Genomic DNA, 23,162 nt, shown 5'->3' on the forward strand with positions numbered 1-23,162 from the left:
TCCAGTAACTCTAGTTCCAGGGACTCTGTCTCTCTCCTTTAGTCCCCAGGAGCACCCGCGTGCAGGTGGTACATATGCATACATCCAGGCACACACATAGACAAATAACAAAACAACTGCACTTCAAAACCTGAAGAAGTATTCAAACGTGTGTTATAAATCTTTCTTCTGTTGTTTTACTCTTAGCTTTGTGTTCTTAACTGTATATGTCTATTTCCCAATGGAAGTCAGTGAACAAAATTAGCTTATGTAGAATTTTTTGTTTTCATTGGTATGGAGACAATATGGAACTATGTTAATGATGGGTATGAGTATATAAGGTCTGTGAACAGGGAAAAATATATTTTGAAAATAATAACTAATCCCCTATATTAATATTTATGTATGCCCACCACATGGGTATCTCAATGATATAAAATTAATTATAGAATAAACCATGTTTTATGAGCTCTGTGCATAAATTAATTATATTTTTCAAATCAAGCAACTAGAATTTCCAACCGCCCACTATGTCCCTCATTATCCTAGAGAAACTCTTCTAGGCCCCCTGTTTGGATGGTACAGAGTGAACCCTTTAGTCTATCAAAGGCCTTCATTGAACAGAAGGAAATGCAGAGGAGTGGATTCTGGAGGTTATGACTCAGTTCTAGCCAGAAATACCTTGGACAAGTCACTACAACTCTTTTGGTAGAAAACCTGCTGTTATGAGTGTATATGAGTCCTCACTGAGGGCTTCCAGTGATCTCCTGGAAAATGACAGGAGAGGTCTTACTGACCCATGTTAGAAGTTGTTGTTGAAGACACAGCACAGATCTGGGGCTCTCATTCCCCTAGCATTCACTGACTGTTCATAATATATGATCTAGATCCCCAGAATTCTGAATTAAACAAACGACAGCTATGCAGTTTTGGATCAAGAATTTTTATCACACATTTTTGAGAACTTAAAATATGTCAGATATTACAGTAATGCCCTCTATTATGGATACTATTGTAGCTGAGGCAATGGAGGCACAGAGAGATTAAACAGCATGATCAAAGGTCCCCAGCCCCTAGGCAGTAAAGCTGAGGGCAGAATCGGGCTTTTCAGCTGAAGAGTCGTGTTCTTAACTACCAAACGCTGCCGCTTCTCACACCAACTGATTGGCTAATTCAGAGTAATTAGTCTTCATCTCGGAGAATGGCGAAGTGTGTTGGGTGGGTGACTACTTCAGACAGAAATCTGAGTTGCTTGGTTCCTCCTTCAGAGCCCCTGTCACCGAGGGATGGAACTGCCATGGACAAGCCAACTTTGTGTGTTCCCAGCCATGTGGCAGATTTGAGCGGTTTGGCTTGAGGTTGCGGTCCCTTTTCTGACTGCACTGTGAAACCACAAGGTCCTTGCCATCTTCATAGCCCTGTGTTAATTTAGTCAGGGGCCATTTGTACAGAAGCGTATAATAGTTTAAAACACTGGATTCAAAATATTTAGATGAAAAAACACTAGATCCGGTACTGACCAATGCTGTTATTGGCCTGGGCAACTTTAATAGTCCCAGCTGTTGTTTATTAAGCACCACTGTGCATTGTGTTAATGCTTCACACATGTTGTTTAATATCCTCAGCACAGTACTCCAGGGGAAAGCATTTTTACCCTTATCTTTTTGTAAACCCTTGCTTCATACTCCTGACTGCTATCTCTATGATTTACTTTAACCATGGGCAAGTTTTTTTATTCCTGGGAGCCCTAGTTTCATTATCTAAGTTCATAGCACTCTTTCCCATATTGTTATTGAATGACAATGAGGACATGACTGCTCCTAGGTATGGATGAGGAGAAGGTTTTTATCGTAGATATGAGGAGAGAACAGCCAGAGGCATCTGCAAGAGTCCAGACTGAACATGGCCAGCAGAATAGACCAGTCATGAGAGGAGAGGGAGAGGCGAACACAATAGAGGACGAGAAGAAAGAGGGAGCCAAGGAGAGAGGGAGAGAAGAGCCAAGAGATCATTTGACAAAAGGGACTGAGTTAGAAAGAAATCAGAAGCTGGGGGAAGGGAAGCAAAGCCCAGGCTCTGGGCAGGAGAGGTTCAGGGTAGGGAGCAGTATGAGAAGTGCTGAGAGGAGCCTCAGGTACTGAGAGACCTGTCGCAGGCTTCTTTGGGACCAGACAGTCCAGCTTTTTGTTAATGATAAGGAATGAAGCAATCTCTTCTGTAACTACTTCCTGTTAAAATCGGGACGTTGTTGTCATTGTTGTTGTTTTGTTGTTTGAAGGTCAGGAAGGCTGGAATTTTGGCCAAAGCTGGGAAGGGAGAGAGGGATGCAGACTATGGACATCCATTTTGCTCACTGCCTGGATTCTGTGCAACTACCTAGGGCTAGCCACTTTGGAACAGGCTGGGATGAAGAGGCTCAGGCTGGTTGGAAATTCTGTCAGAAACATCTGGAGCTAGTATGTTTGAAGCAGTTTGCAGTCTGCAGTTGATTGGAACACCTTTTGGGACAGATATATGCTAGGGACTGAAGGAAAAGTTAGAGAGTTTAGGGGAAATTTTTTATCTTGGATGTGAAACTTCTATAACCATGGTCCTGGTATTTGGGGGAGGGGAGCCCACCCCAGGGGTAGGCAGTAGGGGGAAAGCTTAGGCTATTGGTTAACAAGAGTACTTATCTGGAGTCCATTTGACCTGTGACAGATGAATTCAAATCTTACAACTCCCCGAAGCTTACAAGAACTTTTTAAGTTTACAAAAAGAGATAAAAGTTTTAGACACATTAGCATTACCAGTGTTTGTAACCTGTACTGAAATCCACATTGTAGAAAATGAGTAGACTCAAGCCTTTGAGTCATAGCAAAATACTGGAGACCCAGAAAATGCCCCTGAGTAAAAAGCATGAGCCCTCTTTCCAGAGGGCTGGATGGATAGATTGGACCGAGACATTTCCAGAACAATGAGAAGCACTTCTAAGTCAATACTCAGAAGATAACTAGAGGACACTTTAAATTTTGAGCCTGTGACTATGATAATAGTTGCAGTGTTGTCCAGGGCTAGACTAATAGTTATGAGGATTCAGCCGGGAAAATGTATGGAAAACACATAGACCATTGCCTGTCCCCAGAATAGCACTAATGTCTGTTACAACTCGAAACACAGCCCAAGGCCTTACAGCTGTTAACCTGAGGAGCCAGGTGCGAAGCCCAATTCAAAGGCCTGCCTCTGTGAAGTCCCGCTTGAGCTGCAGAATGGTGGGCTGTTGGGTGAACAGTGGTAGGCACTTAGAGAGCTGTTCTGTTGTTGGCTCTGGACCATTTGAGATGGAACTACACCCACAACAATCCAACCAGAAGGTCAGGGCTTCAGGTTCTTCCCTCAGATCTACTAGCATTGTCCTGGAGGCCTGGGAGTTGTTATGTTGTAACCCTGCCAGGATCGGCTGGGCATCAGGTATTGGTAGAAGAGGACCTCAGTAGAGGGACAGATGGAGACCTGGAGTCACCTGACTCAAGACTTCCCAAAAGACTCTGTCTAACATGAGACTCTGGGGTGTTCACATGCAGGACACAGCCTTGCAGAGAAGGTAGGCTAGTTAGTATTGCCCATTTTAAAGATGGTGACACCAGACTATGAGAAGTTAAACAACATTAACAAGGTGTAGATCCAGATTTGCATACTGTTTTCAATCAATGCTGTGAAATGTCTGCATAGTTTAATTTATCCCCTATAGAGATGATCAAATAAGATAAAGCAAGAGTTTTATTTTCATACACATACACAGACACACATGCACGCACACAAAGCTAGCATCCCAATCCCTTATTTTATACATGATTCTCCTTGGACTTTCTGCTCCCAGTGTATGGCTTGGGCCAGCATGAAATGAAGATAAGTTTCTGGCCTATATTCTGGATATCCTCAGTGGAGTCTTGGAATAGCTTTTCCTTCATGCCACTTGTCATTACAGTTTAATGGCGGATTACAGCTTCTTACTCATGTCCCCTTTCCTCCATCAACTGGAAACAGTGTGGGCAAGGGGCTTCCATTTTGAATAATGAATAACACAGCAGGTGGCTGTGGATGGTGCCTGTGGATATTAGAGGTTGAGTAAACTCTATTGTGTAAGGAATGACCTTTGTCTCCTCTGTCACCCCACTCTTCTGAATTAGAAGGGGAACAGGAAGTAAGAAGTTGCTTGGGAATGACCTGTCCCTGCTGTGAGTGCGCAGGGACTAGGATCTAAGGATATTGGGTCAGCCCGACACTTCCGCACAGTGTACTCGCTTTGGAAGGATGGTATGGAAAAAGCCCGGAGGCTCCAGATAAATGTGGAGTGCTCTCCTGTTCCTGTTTGCTTCATTCTGTTTTGCTTTTGTAAGCATATGCTTGTCAGTTAGGGCTGAAACCCAACAAAACAGCTGCTAAGTATGGCTCTATGGGAAATAACATTTTGGTCTTTTTCAGGCCAGTAAGTTTAGAGTAAGCACAGTTGTCTGGCAGATGTCAGTGGGCAATCTGGGGGTAGATGTTCTAGGAGCTGTATCAACCATCCGAGTTCTTTTGGGGTCTATTTACCCTGCCAAAGGACTAGGGCTCCAAGTAAGAGATTCTGCTTAGAGTCTTATGTTGTGTCTAAAAGTAGTGTTTTAGAGAAGGGCGCCCAACTTGTTGATATCACATATGGTCTGCAAGTATGCTGGGACATGTTCATAGACAGGCAGGGACTCAAGTGGCCCACAGGCCCACAGGTTGGACATCCTGAAGGACTTGGGCCATTCCTCATGATCCCCTCTGGTGCTTCCTCCATCTCATCCTCAAAAACTGGGATGAGGAAGAAAAGGATATGTAGCATCATTTACCACACACATGAAGCGGTATCCTCAATGGAGTTCCAAGAGTAATTGTTCCAACCCATGAGATGTTACTTTGCATTCCAGTAAATCTAGCATCATTCAGGGGACCTGGAAGAATGAAAGTCTAACCCAGGGACTGGGAATATTAATTCCTAGACCTTAAATCTCTTCACCAGCGGCAGAGTCAGGCCCAAGGTGCCTGTGCTACTAAATGTCATCAGCTGATGGAAGAGTAGATTACCTCATTGGCCCAGGAGCCTGGAAGACTTAATGAGTCCTTTCAGTCGCCACACATTCACAAGACGTTCACTTGTCCATAAATATCTAACCCTGTTTGCTAAGCCTGTGCTGACATTATTGATGGAAAAGCAATAGGTGTTCTTTGCCTGGCTGTCCTAGTTTTATGTGCTTTTACAGCTAGAAATCCATAAAGAACTGACTGGATTTTCCCATGGCATGTTCCTTGTTTATTAACTGAATTCATTTTAAAGTATAAAAATGGAAAAGAATGGAAGATAATGGATGTTTATTGAAGTGTGATTCTATTATCAGATCCTGGACTGGTCTAGAAACTTTCATAATCCTCATAATGATCCTGGAGGAAGGGAATTAAGTCCTTCTTTTAGAATGAAGAGATTAAGGCTCAGAGCAGCCAGAGAAATAGTAGGTACTCAGTTGGGGTGGAGAATCTGATTTTTGGTTGTGCTTCAGTTTTCCCACCTGAAGATCATTCAAGGTAGCATTAGCCATAGCAGTTCAAGCCTGGTGGTAAAGGTGTGTGGTGTAAAGCCAATATCAAGAGGCTGTAAGCTCAGGGCTTGCCTGCATGATAGCTCAAGTTCAAGCCTGGACCTCTGAGACCCAAAAAGTTGGGGCTGGGGCTGTAGCTCAGTTGGTAGAGTGCTTGCTAGCATGCACAAAACTCTGGGTTCCATCTCTAGCTCTTTGCAAACAGGGGATGGTAGACTATGTCTGGAATGGAAGGTGGAGTCAGGGGGATCAGAATTCCAAGGCCATCTTTGGCTACATACTAAATTTGATGTTAGTCTCAAATATATGATACCAAGCCTCAAAATAAAGAAGATAACATCAAAATAAAAAGTAAAAACAAAGACTGAAGATATAGCCCAATGATAAAGCATTTGCCTAGCATACATGTGACCCTAGATTCAACTCCCAGTATTGCAAAACAAAAACAAAAAGCATTGTGATAATTAAATACTCCATTTATAGAAGATGCTGAGAATAGTCCCCTGCACAGAAGTGGTCATGAAATGTTAGCTATTACTTCAATTTCTTATTGCAACAACTAATCAAATTGCCTTTATCAGCACTTGCTGAAAAGTAACATTTTCTTCCAGGGAACATCCTGCCTTTTGATATGTAGTTATATTTTATTATGAAATAATGTAAACTACTCTAGCTTGGAATTAAATTCTCTTCTGTGCATCTCAGTAAAGGTTAAGATCTGAATAAAGGCGTGTGTAGGCAACAGGGATCTTCCCAACTCTGTAAATGTCAGTGATTTGCTCTTTTCTCCATAGAGTGCGGAACCCTCTTCCACGCTGCCCAGCCTGGCTTTAAGACAGCTAAGCAAACAGGAGAGGGAGAATGAAGCCAGCTCTGTCTCTCTGCTAGTTTGTCTCTGTAACATGATCATTAGGGACAGCCTTGTGGCCCTCCTTGTGGCCTTACACAAAGCCACATCCTGACAGCCTGTCACACTGGTGGGCTGCATGGACGTGTTTGGAGCAGGGAATACTACAGGGACTTATGTGTGTGACAGCTTTATGTGTTTGAGACAGGTGTAACATGGCTGGGAGCTGATGGCAACAGTGACTGTAACAGCTTATTGAGATAGAAAACAAATGATATGGTTGCTAGACCTTTAGCTCTACATCCTGATCCTTTTACACTTTTATTTTTTCCCCAACTTCATCTACACAATTTGGTGGATAATTGGGCATGGAACACCTCCCTCAATCAGTAGTTACAGCTAGCAGTTATGTATGGGGTGGTAGCAAGTGCTAGGAAATACTGAGGTAAATGTTACAGTGCTTCTCCACACTAGGCCATTTGTAACTCATCAGAGGACAGAACCGTGTAAGGGCAGCAGTTCTGAGGACATGTGGGCCCGCCAAGGTCTGCACAATGCAGCAGATGCAGGTGGAGTTAGTGCATCATGGAAGGTCTCATAGAAGAGCCATCATGGGCTTTCCAGGACAGCTTGGTTGCTAGGGAATGGTCAAAGGGATGCTTGTAGCAAATAGACATTGCTGTACTGAGGACAGAACCCAGTATATTAGCTGGGAAATGACAGGTGGCTGAGGTTCCAGTTGGTAACAGCAGAGAATTCTCATGGGGCTGGTGACAAACACTGGGTCTGAGAGTGACAGGACCTTGGCTTCTATTCGAACCATATTGGCTGTGTCGTGATGAGGAATGTTTATTTTAGAAGGGTGAGTGCAGTGAACAGTTTGAAAAGAGGCAAGAACTGACTAAAAGCAAAGTCCCAGGAAGAGGTGGTAGGCCTATTGCATGAACTGAGTAAAGTGGGTAGATAAAGCGGACATTTGGAGGTAAGACCATTAGCATTTAGTGAACAAAATGAGGGGCTGGGGGGATGGCCGGGGGTGGAGCCTTGCCACAGTGGGCAGGAGGAATGGGCTCTATAAGAGGGCTGAATGATAATGGAAGATGAATATTTCCACGAACATTGGGCTGCAGCAGGGTAGATGGTTCCCAGGGGAAGGGCAAGACAAGACTGAGAAGAGGCACAAGGATTGAGGTCATGGTATGGCCTTGGACGAAGTTATTTGGGGTGACCGCCAGTGTGCAGGTAAAGGCCAGAAGCTTGCCCCGTTTCTGCTGTGCCACAGGGAGACAGCCAGCAAGGACGCACATCTGCTCAAAGCCTGCTCTTCCAGCACTCAGATGCAGGCAAATGGGGAGAAAGCTTCTGTGGGGTCTGAGGAAGTGCTGTGTCTACTGCATGGCTGGTCAAACCCTCCTTCTCTCACTCCCTGAAGATGTGGTTTCCAAGACGCTCTAATAAACCGGCTCTGTGGATATAAATCTGAAATTTCGAGTCTTTTTTTTTTTTTCTAACCTGATTCTTCTCACTGTGGTGGCCTCTTCAAGGCCAATCACTAATGAGATTCCTTAGTTCCTTTGACCTTTGCTTCTGAGCCCTTTGGATGCGTCTGGGAGAAGGCTTTTCTCTCCTGCAGCCATTGGAACTCTGTATGGAGCCTCCGTGGTACTGATTGGCTGGGTCATATGTCCATCAGTGGATGATGCCGGGAGAGAGAAGGGCCTCTGTAGTCAGCTTGCCAGACACTCCCAGGAACCAGCTATTAATCCCACCCCTAAGAAGGGCTCTAAGAGGGAGACTTGGGTTTGGAAGCAAGTGCATCCACCCATGTTCTCCCCCCCTCACACCTTTGATTGACTCTCAGCCTTCTTAAGCAGCCATGGCCACCACCCTGCTTCTGTCCCTCCCCTTTCCGCACCTCCTTCCTCTTTCCTTCCTCCATCTTGTTTTCCATCTCACTCTAAGGCCCAGACTTTCCTCACCTGCGCATCACTCAGTCTCCTGAGTGCTGGGATTGTAAGTGTGAGTTAACCATGCCTGGACTCTCCCTCCCCTCCCCTCCCCTCCCCTCTTCTCTCCCACTTTTCCTAGTTGGGATAGTTCAAGCACCGGAACCACCCCTTTCCAAACACATCGCTGAAACACCACTGAACACACAAACTGCTGGGGGACACAGCTTGGAAACAAACAGCAGCTGCTCCCATTTACGACCCCCCCCCTTCATTTTCTTCTAATCATGTTTGTCATAAAACTCGCCGTTCTACATGGCTTAGGAACTTGACAAACCGAACTTTTCTCTCGTGGGCTCCCAGGTAGCCCAGACAGTGTCTTAGGTAGGGGTGGCGGCCCAGCACTGGTGTCCTAACACTTTCCCCCTCTTGCTTCTGGTCTGTGGACCAGGTGGGCGGGGCTGGAATTCCTGGCGTCTTCTGTCGTTTCCTTCTCTGATTCTGTAAGAGTAGTTAATGCTTACTCCAGTTTTTCTCAGTGACCCAGAGTTTCCTGTTTCTGACTTTATTGGATATGTATTGGAGTGTATGTTTGTTTGCATTGTGTGTGGGCACATACACGTATGTGCTTATGTGTGTGGAAGCCAGAGGTTGACATTGACTATCTTACTGGTTACTCTTGTTAAAATTCCTTCTCTGGGGCCTATGTAAAGCAAAGTCTACCCTTCTCTGGAGATCTCAAGAATGAACCAAGGCATGATTCTGTGCAAAGTTCACTGGGAAACTAAGGAATTTACTGTGCTTCCTTACCAAGCCAAGGTGAGGGGTTAATTACGGGGGTGTGGCCACTCCTCTGCAAACAGGCTGCACCTGGGAAGCCTTACCTACCAGGGATGCAGGCTTTCCCACTAGTCATCCACATGGAGTCCATGCTCTAGTGTCTCCCGGCCTCTGTACACTCTAGCTCCTCCCCGAGGCCATGTGCATCCTGGCAGGGGTATGAGCAGCGATTTCAGCCTACAATCTCGTGCCCTAATCTGAGCACTTATTCCTGGGTAGGGGTTGTGGACTGTCAGTCAGTCTAGCTGTGGTTATCCTTGGCTGTTTCCACGGTTGTCTCCCCAACATGGCCGTTGCTTGGCTCATAGGGCGGCCTCTCATGATGCTTGCCAGCTTATGTAAAGCACAATCTAGCACTTGATCCCAGAGCTCACCAACTCAACTAGTGTAGTTAACCAGCTTCCGCGGTGATTTCCCACCTCTGCCTCCCTAGTGTTAGGATTACAGCTTGGTCACAGGTCAGCCTGGCATTTTTCATGGCTGCTGGAGACCCCAACTCTGGCCCTCACATTGCATGGCACTTTACCTGCTGAGCTGTCTCTCTGGCTTTCTAGGTGGAGTCTTGGAAAGATCCCTAACAATTGGCTTGAGGGGAGCAGTCTGGTTTAGCATAGACTAGTTTTCAAGAACTCTAATTTATTTGCCACCTTCCTCAGGAATATTAGAGTCGAGGCCCTGAGGCAACCTCTCTTCCACCTCAGAAACACCGTGGTGTAGCACGCAGGATAAACGTCATTACCGGGGGCAGGGATATGGCTCAGTTCACAAAATAACTGGCTCTCTGTGGTGTCTGTGAGCATACCAAAGCACACGCTGGCCTCGGGGCTTTCTCAGTGTCACAGCTACCCACGGCTCTTCTCAGCTCTTCTCCCTGACCCGACCCTGAACTTCTCTAGCTTACAGGCCTTCCTTTGCTGGTTTCTCATGCCTGTGTAACCCTGCATTTTGGCCATGCACCCTCTGGGTTTTCTTCTCACTTCCTCTCTTGGTGCTCTCTTATCCTCCACCCCCAAGGCCAAGTCCATTCCGCTGGTCATATTTTCTACCACTTTCTCTCCCTGCTCTGGACTCTTGTAGATGCCTCTGGCTGTTCTCCCTTATATCTACACCAAAGTCCTTCCCTTCAGCCACACCTTGGAGCTGTCGCTCCTCACTTCTTACACTTTCCTAGCACAAGCCAAAGCCCTGGGTTCTAACCCAGCACCACATCCACTGGGCATGTGGCATAGACCTGTGATCCCAGCACTTGGAGGATCAGGATGGAAGGTCATCGTGAGTTAGAGGCCAGCCTTGGCTATGAGACCTTGTCAAAATCCCGAAGTGACTACTATTAGCTTGTCAACTTTTCATGGGGTCATGGCAGGGGAAAAGTCACCTGTGTTTTACAGGCTCGGACACCAGACTGTGCCTCCAGGCCCTCCCAGGGTCACATAGCACTCAAGTTGAGGCAGCATTTGGTCTGGGTATGTCTGAATGCAAGGCTTGGGCTGGTCCCCTCCTCCCTGCCAGCCCACCTGCCAATACATACATCAGGTGCTCCTCTGTGTCAAGCTCTCAAGGTAGTAGGCTCCATGCTCAGGTTTTTCTCACCTCTCAATATTTTTTAAGTTAAATTAAGTGACTAACACTTAAAAATTAGATCACACCTTAAAGAAAATGTCTGGGTTTTCTTGAGAAATCATTAGACCTGGCAGTTTTGTGCTCTTATGCTGGCAGGGCAGTAATTAGCTGTGCTAAGTAGCTCTCCTCCCTTCCCTCCCTGTCCCTGCCTAGCGGAGGAATGACTTGTGCAGTAGGCCACTTCACCCCTTGGTCTAACATGATTATGCTCGGGACTCTTCATTTATTCCTTTACATTTTAAAAATTATGTGTTTTTTTTGTGTGTGTGTGCGTGCGTGCCTGCGTGCGTGCGTGCGTGCGTGCGTGCGTGTGTGTGTGTGTGTGTGTGTGTGTGTGTGTGTGTTCAGAGGACAGCTTGCTGGAGGCTGGCTCTTTTCTTCCACCAAGTGGTTCTGGGGTCCTCATGTCCCCAGGCTTGCTAGCCTTTATCATTTGAGCCATTTTTCTGGTCTCAGTTTAGTTCTTTAAAGAAGCAATTTCCTTTTGGTTAGAAATCATAGGGATAAACACCTTGAATTTTATGGATTTTGGTGAATTTAATGGATCATTTTCTTCTCCACTTCTTGGGACTGCAGCTCAGCAGTATCAGCTATGGCTGTGGACAGTCACTGAGCCCATGGCTGTGGACAGTCACTGAGCCCATGGCTGTGGACAGTCACTGAGCCCATGGCTGTGGACAGTCACTGAGCCCATGGCACTTGGTTGGCTTTGAGGGTTGATAGGACCCTGTTTGCTGCCGTGAACTCCCATAGTTCTTCTCTTTACATTTACTCTGCAAAAGCGTATCTGGCAGGGCCAGCACTGTAGGGATGAGAGATGAAGCCAAGGAAAAGCATCCCGGGAGGTGGCTTTCTAGCCCCACCCCCATTTCTTTCTTGGAGACTGTAGAGTCCCATAAAGAAGATCGCCTCACACTTCAGAAACACATTGTATCAGGTTGGTGTGATAAACACCATGACCAAAAACAACTTGGGGAGAACAGGGTTTATTTGGCTTCCATGTCCTGATCACTGGCCACCATTGAGGGAAATCAGGGCAGGAACTCAAGCAAGAGCAGAGACACGGGGAAAAGAGCAGGAACAATAGGGAAAAGCTAAAGGCTTGCTTTCCATGGCTTGCTCAACCTGCTATTTTCCCAACCCAGAACCAATGCCCAAGGGTGGCATTACCAATGGACTGGGCCCTCCTACATCAATCATGAGTCAAGAAAATAACCCACAGACTTGCCTACAGGCCAATCTGATGGAGTCATTTTCTCAATTGAGGTTTCTTTTCCAGATCACTCTTGCTTATGTCATTAAAAAACAAACAACTAGCACACCTAGTTTTCTTTCCAGCATCCACCCTAGTAAGTGGCTTAGATGTTTCAAGAGAAATAGTTTAAAAAAAATAGAACTTCCTCTAGATGATCTGTGCCTTTCATGTTACCTCAATATTCCTGCAAGAGCACCTTGATTCCACAGTGAGAAAAATGGCAATTCTTTTTTGTTTGTTTATGGGTGTACACACATGGACAGAGGTGTGGTTTGTATGTGGGTGTACACACACATGGACAGAGGTGTGGTATGTATGGACATGTGTACACATGTGGAGGCCAGAGGTGGATGTCAGCCATCTCCCTCAGTCACTCCCTACTTTATGTTTTGAGACAGGGTCTCCTTTCTCTCACTGAACCTGGGACTCACTGATTTTCTAGATTAGCCAGCTGTCCCAGGAACCCTCTTGTCTCCAGGCCTTAGTTCTGGGATTTTAGACTTGTTCTGCCAAGCTTTAAAAAGTGGGTCCTGTGGATGGAACTCAGGTCCTCTTGCATGCATGGTGTAGTGAGTCTTTTCTGTCCTGCCAGCCAGCTCCCAAATAACCACATGGAGACTTATTATTAATTATGAAAGCTTGGCTGATAGCTCAGGCTTGTTTCTAACTAGCTCTGATAAATGAATCCATTTCTATTAATCTATGTGCTGCACTGGGGCTCATTTACCTCATCTACATACTGTCCATTCCTGCTTTCTTGCTTCCTCTGTGTCTCTTCATGTTTTCCCCCTTCTTCTCTCCAGCATCCTCTGTGCCTGGAAATCCTGCCTAGCTATTGGCCATTCAGCTTTTTATTAAACCAATCAGAGTGCCACTTTTTCACAGTGTACAAAAAAGATTATTCCATGACAACATGATAAGGACTCTATGGACTGAGTCATCTCCCTAGCCACTCCTTTTATTGTTTTAATGTAAAACAATTTCCTTTTTTCTATTTAAATTCATCATAAAAGTATGGAAAAAAAGTGACTTTGACTAACTTCATAGCTGTGGTTTAATTAAACTTAAAAAAAATTCATACTATTTGGTAGTTACACCTAGAAGATGCCCTCCCCTCAAATTCAAGTGATTTAATTGCTTCTTTTGAGTAAATATTTGCTTTTGAGGATGACAGGTTCTGAGATGGTGTTTTAAATTTTGATTTTTTGTTTTTCTTCAGGACCCTGCAGGGATCTTTGAGTTGGTGGAACTTGTCGGAAATGGGACGTATGGTCAAGTTTATAAGGTAAGAAGGTTAAGCTTGAGTATGGCTTGTGTGTGGCATGGGTTTCTGTGTGCCAAATAGCAATGCTGTCCATACTTGTTCCTAAATGCCTCATCACAACAGATATCAAGTGGAACTGGTCATTGGTTGGTTCACTCTCCATCCTTTTGGACAGAGCTGTGTTTGAACTGACTATGTGGGGTTCTGTGGCTTGAGTTCCCCTGCAGTGTTTAACACAGTGTTTGTATTGGAAGCAATCTTCAGATATTGCTTATCTGAAACTCGCTAAGTGCCTAGATTCCTTCACATTAAGCGCTGCCAAGCTGGTTTCCAAAGGAGCAAAGGACACCATTCCCTTTCGAAATTCAAGCGATTAGACTACCGCAGCTGCAGAAGTGAATTTGTTACTGGCCCAGGGCAGTAGTCAAATGAGCTTCCTCACAGTGTTAGGAGAAAGCTGGCTAGCTCACTTGCTCACTTGCTCACAAGTGGAGACCCAGGATCAAGATGAACCCTCAAGATAGGAAGTAGTGAGATGGCCAGCTTGAACTGGGATTCAACTTCCGCTCTTTTATTAATTCTGCCTACAAATTCATCCAAAAATGTTTAAAAGGAGTCTTTCCCCCTAATAATTTTTTTTTTTAAAAAAAGATATAGGTTGATTCCTCTTTTGATGAGTGAAAAGAAATACAGGTGAACTGTTTGGGGACTAGAATTTGGGGGCTTTTGGTAAATGAACTGTTAAGAATCCTTCAAAAACAAGCCAATGTGTCCTCTGGATTATTTCCAGGGAGCAGTCATCATTATTCTAAGTGGTGGCAATATGGGATGGAATTTCAAGTACAGATTATTTCTCATTGTCCTATTTTTAAAAATTCCTTCTTTGCCCTAAACTTCTTTTAACTGATTCAAAGTGCTGTGGAAGTCATACAGACTGTAATATTCTCAATTCTGCAGAATGTCAAGTGCAGGGATGCATAAGGTATTGTGAGAATCTGGTTCTCAAAGCACTACTGTGAGTGGGTATGCATGGATGCTTTTACTTGACTAGGAAGTAGTTTTTGGTGCCCGCAAGAGTGAGAGACAAATTCTCCCTTACAAGAAGCAACCATTTCCTACAGTGCCAAGCCTTTACAAGAAGCCAGACTGCAGACTCCATGAGCTGCTCACTTGATGTTGGTCCTGCCTGACACAGAACGAGATGTCTCTCAGAAAGTGCTTTTAAATAGTTGCAATGAAGATAATTAGGTTGGATGATTGTGTTATCGCGGCTTGAGAAATTGGATTGAACTTGCCATGTAATGTGGCTAATGAAGGAAACTCTATTCCAGGCAGAAAATGACTCCTGACTTCTTGTCAATGTGGTGGAGCATCAGGAGTGTGCCGTTAGTTTCAGGATAGCATTGGAGGATGCTTCCCACTGTAGAGTAGACATTGGGACACACTTACCAGCTTCATCATCTAATCCAGCAGGTAGAACTGTACAACCCTGCAAGAGGCTAGAACAAAGGTATATGGTACTGTCATCCCGACAAGGTCCAGGATCGCCTAGAAGATGAACCTCAGGGAATATCTGTCAGGGAGTTTCAAGATTAGGTAAATTGAAGTGGGAAGCCTACCCCAAATTTGGTAGTGTTGTATCATTTGTTGGAGTTCTAGACTGGATAAGAAGGAGAAAGTGAGCTGAGCACCAGCGTTCATCACTCTCTACTTTTGACTGGGGAAGCAGTGTGCCTGGCTCCCTAGCATTCCTACAGCACACCTCCTCCACTTGGTGGACCGGAGAAACCAAACTGTGAGCCAGAATCAATCCCCCCTTCCTTAAGTTGCTTCGCCACAGGTATTTCATTGTAATAACGATTCAAAAATATAAATGCAGCATTCAATTTAAATGAGAATTTTTGGAAAATCCAGAATTATCTCCAACTTCATGACACTACCTGAAAAACAAAAACAGAAAACCAGTTAAAAGCTCAATGGGTGTCAAAGAGTCTCATTCTTTTCTCAGAGTGGGAAGGTCTGTAGCACACAGGAGAAGGTCTGCAGCACACAGGCAGAGCAGGAAGGTCTGCAGCACACAGGGGAAGGTCTGCAGCACACAGGCAGAGCGGGAAGGTCTGCAGCACACAGGCAGAGCAGGAAGGTCTGCAGCACACAGGGGAAGGTCTGCAGCACACAGGCAGAGCAGGAAGGTCTGCAGCACACAGGGGAAGGTCTGCAGCACACAGGCAGAGCAGGAAGGTCTGCAGCACACAGGGGAAGGTCTGCAGCACACAGGCAGAGCGGGAAGGTCTGCAGCACACAGGCAGAGCGGGAAGGTCTGCAGCACACAGGGGAAGGTCTGCAGCACACAGGGGAAGGTCTGCAGCACACAGGCAGAGCGGGAAGGTCTGCAGCACACAGGGGAAGGTCTGCAGCACACAGGCAGAGCGGGAAGGTCTGCAGCACACAGGGGAAGGTCTGCAGCACACAGGGGAAGGTCTGCAGCACACAGGCAGAGCGGGAAGGTCTGCAGCACACAGGAGAAGGTCTACAGCACACAGGCAGAGCAGGAAGGTCTGCAGCACACAGGAGAAGGTCTGCAGCACACAGGTAGAGTGGGAAGGGGAGATTGCAGACGTCATGGTTTGGGCATGTGACCTGGGGACAGGAGATATGGTCTCTTTCACAGTCCTATTCGCTGTTTTGTGGCTCACAATTTTTCAGACTTGAGTCCAGTGAGAATGCAGTAGGAGACGCTGTGGGGCTTGAGCTGCCTTATCTAAAGAATCGTCACTTCCTAGTGAGTTCTAGGCCACTGGGTTGTGTTAGGTGGTGTTCCTCATGACCCGAGATGGTCCTGTTTCCTCAGGATCAATGCAGTCCTGCTGCTGCTGCTGCCTCACTGCCTAACACAGCAGCAACATCTGAATTTACAGAATGAGAACCTTCAGCTAAGTAAATTGGGAACTGATTTTTCACACCATGCATTTATAATTTTTGTGGACTAGGCACATTGCAAAAATAATGTAGGCATATATAGAAATTGTATAGCCTTGGTTAGGAATCCTTCCACATAAAATTGTATACAAATGTTTTCTTTATATTAAATATTAAACCTATTAATTGTTGTAATTAAATTAATTTTGTGAATTTACCCATAGGTGATGCTGAGCTTCACAAAGTGATGTATAATTTTATGAGTAACTGAGTAACCTTTATTTTGTGGAATATTTATCATAAGACTTTTTAATAAGCTCTCTGTACAAGAGTCATAGTATAATTTTATTTTCAAGTAACATTTAAGAAACATGTCATATGATGAATAAAAAGTACATATAGCCTTTAAAAGTATTTTCTGAGCTGCATCTGTATCAGAGACAGATACATCTAGCTTTGAAAAAGAAACATTTTGTATAAAAGTCATTAAATAATGTGTACCTTTCCAAAACTACTTCCAGTCTCACTCCCAAGTCTAGTTTATGGTTACATGCTCTTTGGAAGAATTACTTTAACAGTTTGGTCTCAGTAATCAAGTGATAATTTGATTTAGTTTTATTTGTAATTTTATTTACTAGATGGAATAGGTTAATAATTTAAAAAATACTTTTCATTTTTTTCTTTTTTGTTTTCTTTCTTTTTTTTTTTTTTTTTTTTTTTTGAGAAAGGGTTTCTCTGTATAGACCTGGCAGTCCTGGAACTCACTTTGTAGATCAGTTGGCCTCGAATGCAGAGATCTACCTGCTTCTGCCCCCATTGTGCTGGGATTAAAGGTGTGCACCACCATGCCCAGCTCCTTCTGTTCACTGCCTCAGTCACGGTTTTATCACAGCAGTGGAAAAGGTACTATGACATTGGTTTTCTTTGATCTTGATGTAAGGTTACTGGAATGAAAGCTAAGCCAAGCACTTTCTAAAACCTTAGGTGTTCCAGACTGATTCAAACTTACATAAACTAAGACAAAGAGCAAAGTGTCTTGACATCAGATGTGATGGCCACCCGACTTGAGCTCCTCATCCAGTGTTTTTATTTGGCATGGTTATGATTACAGTATGAGGTTGCTCAAGAGCTGGAAACCAGTACTGTCAAGACTAAGCAGGTGAAGAAGAAAAATCAGTCTATTGTGTGTAATTTCCTTAAATACATATATCACAATGTCTTCATTAACTGTCTGTTAAAAATAAAGTGTTTTAATAATAAGCCTCCATGAAGCCAGAAAAAGGGGTCAGATTACTTGGAATTGGAGATAAGGACAGTGGTCAGCTGCCACCTGGGTACTGGAAACTGAACCTGGATCTTCTGCAAAAGCAGCAAATGCTTTGAACACTGAGCCCTCTCTCCAGCCCAGACATTTATTCTGTTTTGCTTTTTAATAAAAATTTCCAATATAAGTAATACAGTGGCCGAGCGTTGGTGGCACAGCCAGGCGGTGGTGGTGCACACCTTTAATCCCGGCACTTGGAAGGTAAAGGCAAGTGGATCTCTGTGAATTTGAGGCCAGCCTGGTCTACAAATCAAGTTCCAGGACAACCAGAGCTGTTACACAGAGACACCCTGTCTTAAAAACAAGAAGCAAACAAACAGAAAAAAAGAATCCACCTTTGCACACTTCTAAGTTCCAATGATAAAAACTCTGTGCCTTGTGTAGGAATGAGGAGAGGAAGTGGAAGCAGTTCTCACTCTCAAGAAGGATGCGGTTACATGATCTAATCAGGATGCTGCATGACCATTTTTGCCCAAGGTTTTGTGGTTCCTGTGCTTGCTATTTTAAACTGTGGCTATGGTCCCATTTAACAGGAGGAAATGCCTTCTCAGCCTCAGCACTCCAGATCTTCTTTGTTATGACAGCTGTTCTGGGTGGTAAAGAAGGCTTACCAGCGTGTCCTTTGTCTCTAACTCACAAGATGCTAGTGCCACCTCCAAGAGGTGACAATCAGAATGCTTCCAGACTCTGCCAAACAGCCTCAGAGGAACAGAACCCTCCACAGTGCGAGCCATTGCTCAAGGCAAGAGAGTTGCAAGAGTTGTAAACTGAGGTACAGAGACACCTGGCTCGTACAGTGCAGGCCAGAGGACAGGGTGAGATGAGGGGTGTTCTGGACATGCTGAAGCTGCACTGGGGAGTATCATTCAGCATCTTCATAAAGGGAAAGGATTTGGGAGCAGTCCTGAGCTGGCATCTCAGTGTGCCTCTGCTTTGTTATAGTCGTGTGAAGACAGCAGCTTGGTTATTCTGAGTCTGCATTTCTTCATCTGTTGTTAATAGTGCAGGATAGGGAGGTTCTGAAAATTTGTGTGTACAGTTCATGACACACACACAGCAGCTTGTGAAAGACCTTTTATTCTTTCTAAACATGAGTGTCAGGTCTTTTCATGATCTTGATTTTAGAAAATGTTTTATGAGCTGAAGAAAACATTCACAGAATAGTGAAGCATCATTCAATGCTTGACTAGTTTCTGAGATGCTCAGAGCACCAAAATTTGTTGTAAAACCAAGGATCAATGCTTCTTGTGTGGCATTTGATGACATAATTGTCATTTAGGTATTACAATTTATCTTGAATATTTATTTATTGTGAGTGTATGCATGTGTATGTTTGTGTGTCTCTGTGCATGCATCTGTGTGTTTGTATCCCTCTGTGTGGGGGGGTAGGAAGGTGGTAGGTGATGGTACTCTGTATGCTGTGAATGTGTTTCTCTGATTGGTTGATAAATAAAAACTGATTGGCCAGTAGCCAGGCAGGAAGTATAGGTGGTATAAGCAGACAAGGAGAATTCTGGGAAGAGGAAGGCTGAGTCAGAAGATGCCAGCCTGCTGTCCAAGGAGAAGCATGTAATGGCACACAGGTAAAGCCATGGAACACATGGCGACATATAGATTAACATAAATGGGCTGAGTTTAAATGTAAGAGCTACAGCAACAATGGTCTCAAAATCTTAATAGATTGCGCTTTGTAACATAATAAAAAAAAAAAAAAAAAAAAAAAAAAAAAAAAAAAAATAAATAAATAAATAAATAAATAAATAAATAAATGTAAGAGCTAGTCAGTAATAAGCCTAATCTAATGGCTGAGCAGTTTTAATTAATATAAGCCTCTGTGTGTTTACTTGGGTCTGAGCAGCTGTGGACCAGGTGGGACACACGAAAACATTTAGCTCCAGGAAGGTGTGAGTAAACATGCATATATGTACATATGGAGACCAAAGGACAAGCTGGCTGTCATTCCTCGGGTGCTACCCAGCTTGTTCTATAAGATAGAGTCCATCATTGGTTTGGAACTGAGTGAGCTGAGGCTGCGCTGCCTGGCCATATGCACCAGGATCTGCCTTTCTCTACCACTCCACCACTGGATTAGCAGAACACATCAGCTGGTAGATCCATCTCGGGTCTTCTTGTTTGCAAGGTCATCGTTTTATTGAATGAGCTATTACCTTGAGTGGTCAAAAATGACAGTTTCCCAATAACTCTTAAAGAGAAACTTGGTCATTAGGGGGAATTATCATTGGCTCCAGCATTCTAAAACTTTGATAAGGTAAGAGCAATTTTTGTATAATATTATTATTTTATAAATTGGAGGGGAGAATCAATAGTATTTCCTCCATAGCTACTGAAAATACCCAGCCTTAGTTTGTCCCAGGTGACGTAGTGTCGGGTAGAGGAACTCACAGAGGAGCTGAGGACGCTTGCAGGTCTTTCTCTAATTCCTTACTGTCTGGTTACCACAGATTTCTTTGAAGGCTCCATTGTTCTGACATGTAAGTTGAAAACAACCTGCCCTTTATACACCCCACGAGGCCATTGTGAATTCACGTCCATGAAAACAGTTTGTCAATATGAAGTGCTCACCGTCTCCAAGGCTTGATTTACTGATGTCTCTCACTAGAAAGGCTCACAAAGGTGACAGAAGTAGTTTGTGGGGTGTGTGTGTGTGTGTGTGTGTGTGTGTCTGTTTCCATGTTGCAATCTCTCCTCTTCACTCTTGGGTTCACTGTGTTCTGTTTTAGTGGGATACAGTGTTCCCTTCGGCGTAATCCAGCAGCAGCTACAGACTCAGTCTTAGCCTTTCTTTCCTCTCTTTGTAAGCAAGAGGAGTTGGATCAAGGGGGAGGCCCCTGTTCTTGTCTTCACCTTGTTGACATTTGCTGTGTAGTATTCGTATCTCTCAACGTGTGTTCAGTGGCACCCAAAGGTGGCTGTGTGCAGAGTGACCAGTGACCGGGAGGCTCCATAGTTCCGCTGACCACACCCCCCTCTGGAGGGGACACAGTGATATATTTGAAATGTTTTGTTTCACCCGATATTTTTCCCAATTTCTAACTCTGGAATTCTTTTCTTTCCTTGCAAGGAACTTCTCCTGCACTGGAGTCAGGCTCTCCAGTAGGACACAGATATGAGCTAGGCTATAAGGGGGGCTTGTTCTCACTGCAGCAACTTTCTGGCCTGCCACCCCGCTGCATCTGGAGGCTCTTCCCATGAAACATGGCTTTGGGGCTCTCTCTTCTCTTTCCTAGAAACCCAGCTGGTGGGCCAAGTGTGGGATGCTGATCCTCAAAAACAGTTTTTGTGCTGTCTAGCAGAGAACACCTCACCTGTTCAAAGCAATTAGTGATAGTACTAAGGTTATTGGATGGTTACATTCAAACAGCCAGCATATTCAAACACTGTCCTGGAGTAGAAAATTGTACAGTTTTTTTTGCACACAAAGCTTTGTTTATAGAGAGATCTGGATTTACTTAGGTTACTGTTGGGCTCAGATACAGTCTGGATAGAAAGCCACAGAGTCAAGACCTTGACCTCTCAGGTGGTGTGTATAAACACACACACACACACACACACACACACACACACACACACACACACACATACATAGATATATACACATACACATATACATATAAAACTTTAGGGATGAAACCTGACCCTCTTTTACTCGTTTTTTTCCTTCTCTTTATTTATTCTTTGTGTCTTTCACATCATGCATCTCCACCCCAGTCATTTTCCCGTCCCTTTGTGTCCTGACCCTGGAGACATGAAAGCAGAACTGGCCCCGTCCCTTGCTCTTGCAACCTCCACCCAAAATAAAATAAAATTTAAGAGAAAAGGGAAAAAAAAGAGAAGGAAAAAATTCAGTCTCATCATGGAAGCTGTAGTGTGACACAGTGAGCCATGCAGTAATGCATGCAGTCATGCAGTAAACCCTTTTATCTATATATCTGCTTGAAAGTATTCATTGCAAAGAGTCAGTGGTCTGGTTCAAGGCCTCTGGTTTCTGCTACACTAATGATGCTGGGCCCTCACTGGGACTCTTCCTGGATGTCCTGCTGTTGCCCTGTGTTGTGGAGATCCTGCTGCTTTGGGTCTGCAGGACCAGTTTTTTCACGTGCTCCAGCAGATCACAGATGGGAGTGGATGTTGTGGTGGGTCAACTCATAACCCTGGTTCTGGGTCTGGGTAGTTGCAGGGTTGGTCAGCCCTCCTGTTCCCCCTGTCCTCAGCACCAGGGTGAGCTCTCCTGCATTGTTCTGGCTAGTTTACCTCCTGCAGAGATGAGCAAGGGACGGGGCCAGTTCTGCTTTCATGTCTTCAGGGTCAGACATCCCTCACCTTCTCCTTCAGGGCCAGCTCTACAGTGCTGCCCAGGTGTTGGCATAGGGACCACTCTCCCGAGTGCTGAAGCTGATGAGGGACTGGACGGGCTCTCCTGCTCTTATGACCTCAGGGCCAGCTCTTTCCCTGCTCAGGCATTGATGGGGGGATGGGGAAGTGGTCATCTCTCCCCCACCCATGTTGCCATGTGACAGATGTGTAATAAGGACAGCTCTCCCATGCTCACAACTTCAGGGCTATTTTATAATGAATTATAAACCCACACCTCCACCAGTGAGGTTGGCTCTACTGTGCTGCCCAGGTGAGGTGCAGGGCCTGCTCTCCCAAGTGCTACAGCTGGTGAAGGGCAGGGGCAGCTCTCCCACATGCCTCAGGCATTGATAGGGGGACAGCTTTTATTTCTAACCTAGGGTTTAAATACATTTATACACTTTACAGGTTAAGTTAAAACCGTACCCATCTTCATAATAAGCATCACAGCATTTATGCACGTGGAATAATCATGCTGTCCAGTCTTCAGGAAGCAGGACAAGTCAGTTACTTCATGTGTGTTACAGGCTCTGCAAGAGCAGTGGCACTTCTGTGAGAGCTTCCTGTGGAGGTCTGCTTGAGTCTGAAGAGTCGATAGATGTATAGAGAAAGGGAGTAAAGGACTCTCGGGGATAAAGCAGTAGTAACCAGGGCCTGATGGTTGTTGATTGCCCGGTTCAGGGACAATGGCAAAGGTGAAGCAGGACTAGGTGTAGACAGACGGTTCTTCTTGTGTCATGAGTGTGTGTACCTACGCAACTTACTAACTTTCCTGTGACTTAGCTTTAAGGACAAATGGTCTCTGGTGTGAGTTTTCAGTTCCACAGAGGTGTGAAAGGGGTTCTGCGTAGCCACGCTGTTTGTCACGTTTGATGCAATCATCAATATCATGAGATGATCCATACTGCATTTTAAAATAGGCTTTGTGTTAGATTTTGCCCAAGTACAGGCCACCGTAAGCTGAGCACGACTGCAGCTGTGTTACTCAGCATATTAGTTGTATGAGATAGAGTTTTGAGTTAGTTTATAAGGATTTGATCCATTGTAAGTCAAGGAGCATGTATATAATGAATGGACTGTGCTGAAATGGTTTCTAGGGTTTCTTCTGACTACAGAATCATTAGCAAGATAATGTGTTCCAAATGTCTTTCTGTCCTGGTGGCATCACTCAGAGCAGCTCTGTTGAAGGTG

The 23,162-nt window shown here is 44.7% G+C and overlaps 1 protein-coding gene across 1 annotated transcript in view; it reads left to right on the top strand.

Moving 5' to 3' along the window:
* The window catches only part of Tnik (TRAF2 and NCK interacting kinase), a 413,176-nt gene that overhangs the window by 83,928 nt on the left and 306,086 nt on the right, over positions 1–23,162 (top strand). Inside the window, 1 exon segment of the mRNA XM_028875813.2 lies at positions 13,310–13,375. Coding sequence (XP_028731646.1) covers positions 13,310–13,375 — 66 coding nt within the window.

The sequence above is a fragment of the Peromyscus leucopus genome, chromosome 6 (genome assembly GCF_004664715.2).
Source record: "Peromyscus leucopus breed LL Stock chromosome 6, UCI_PerLeu_2.1, whole genome shotgun sequence".
Lineage (NCBI taxonomy): Eukaryota > Metazoa > Chordata > Mammalia > Rodentia > Cricetidae > Peromyscus > Peromyscus leucopus.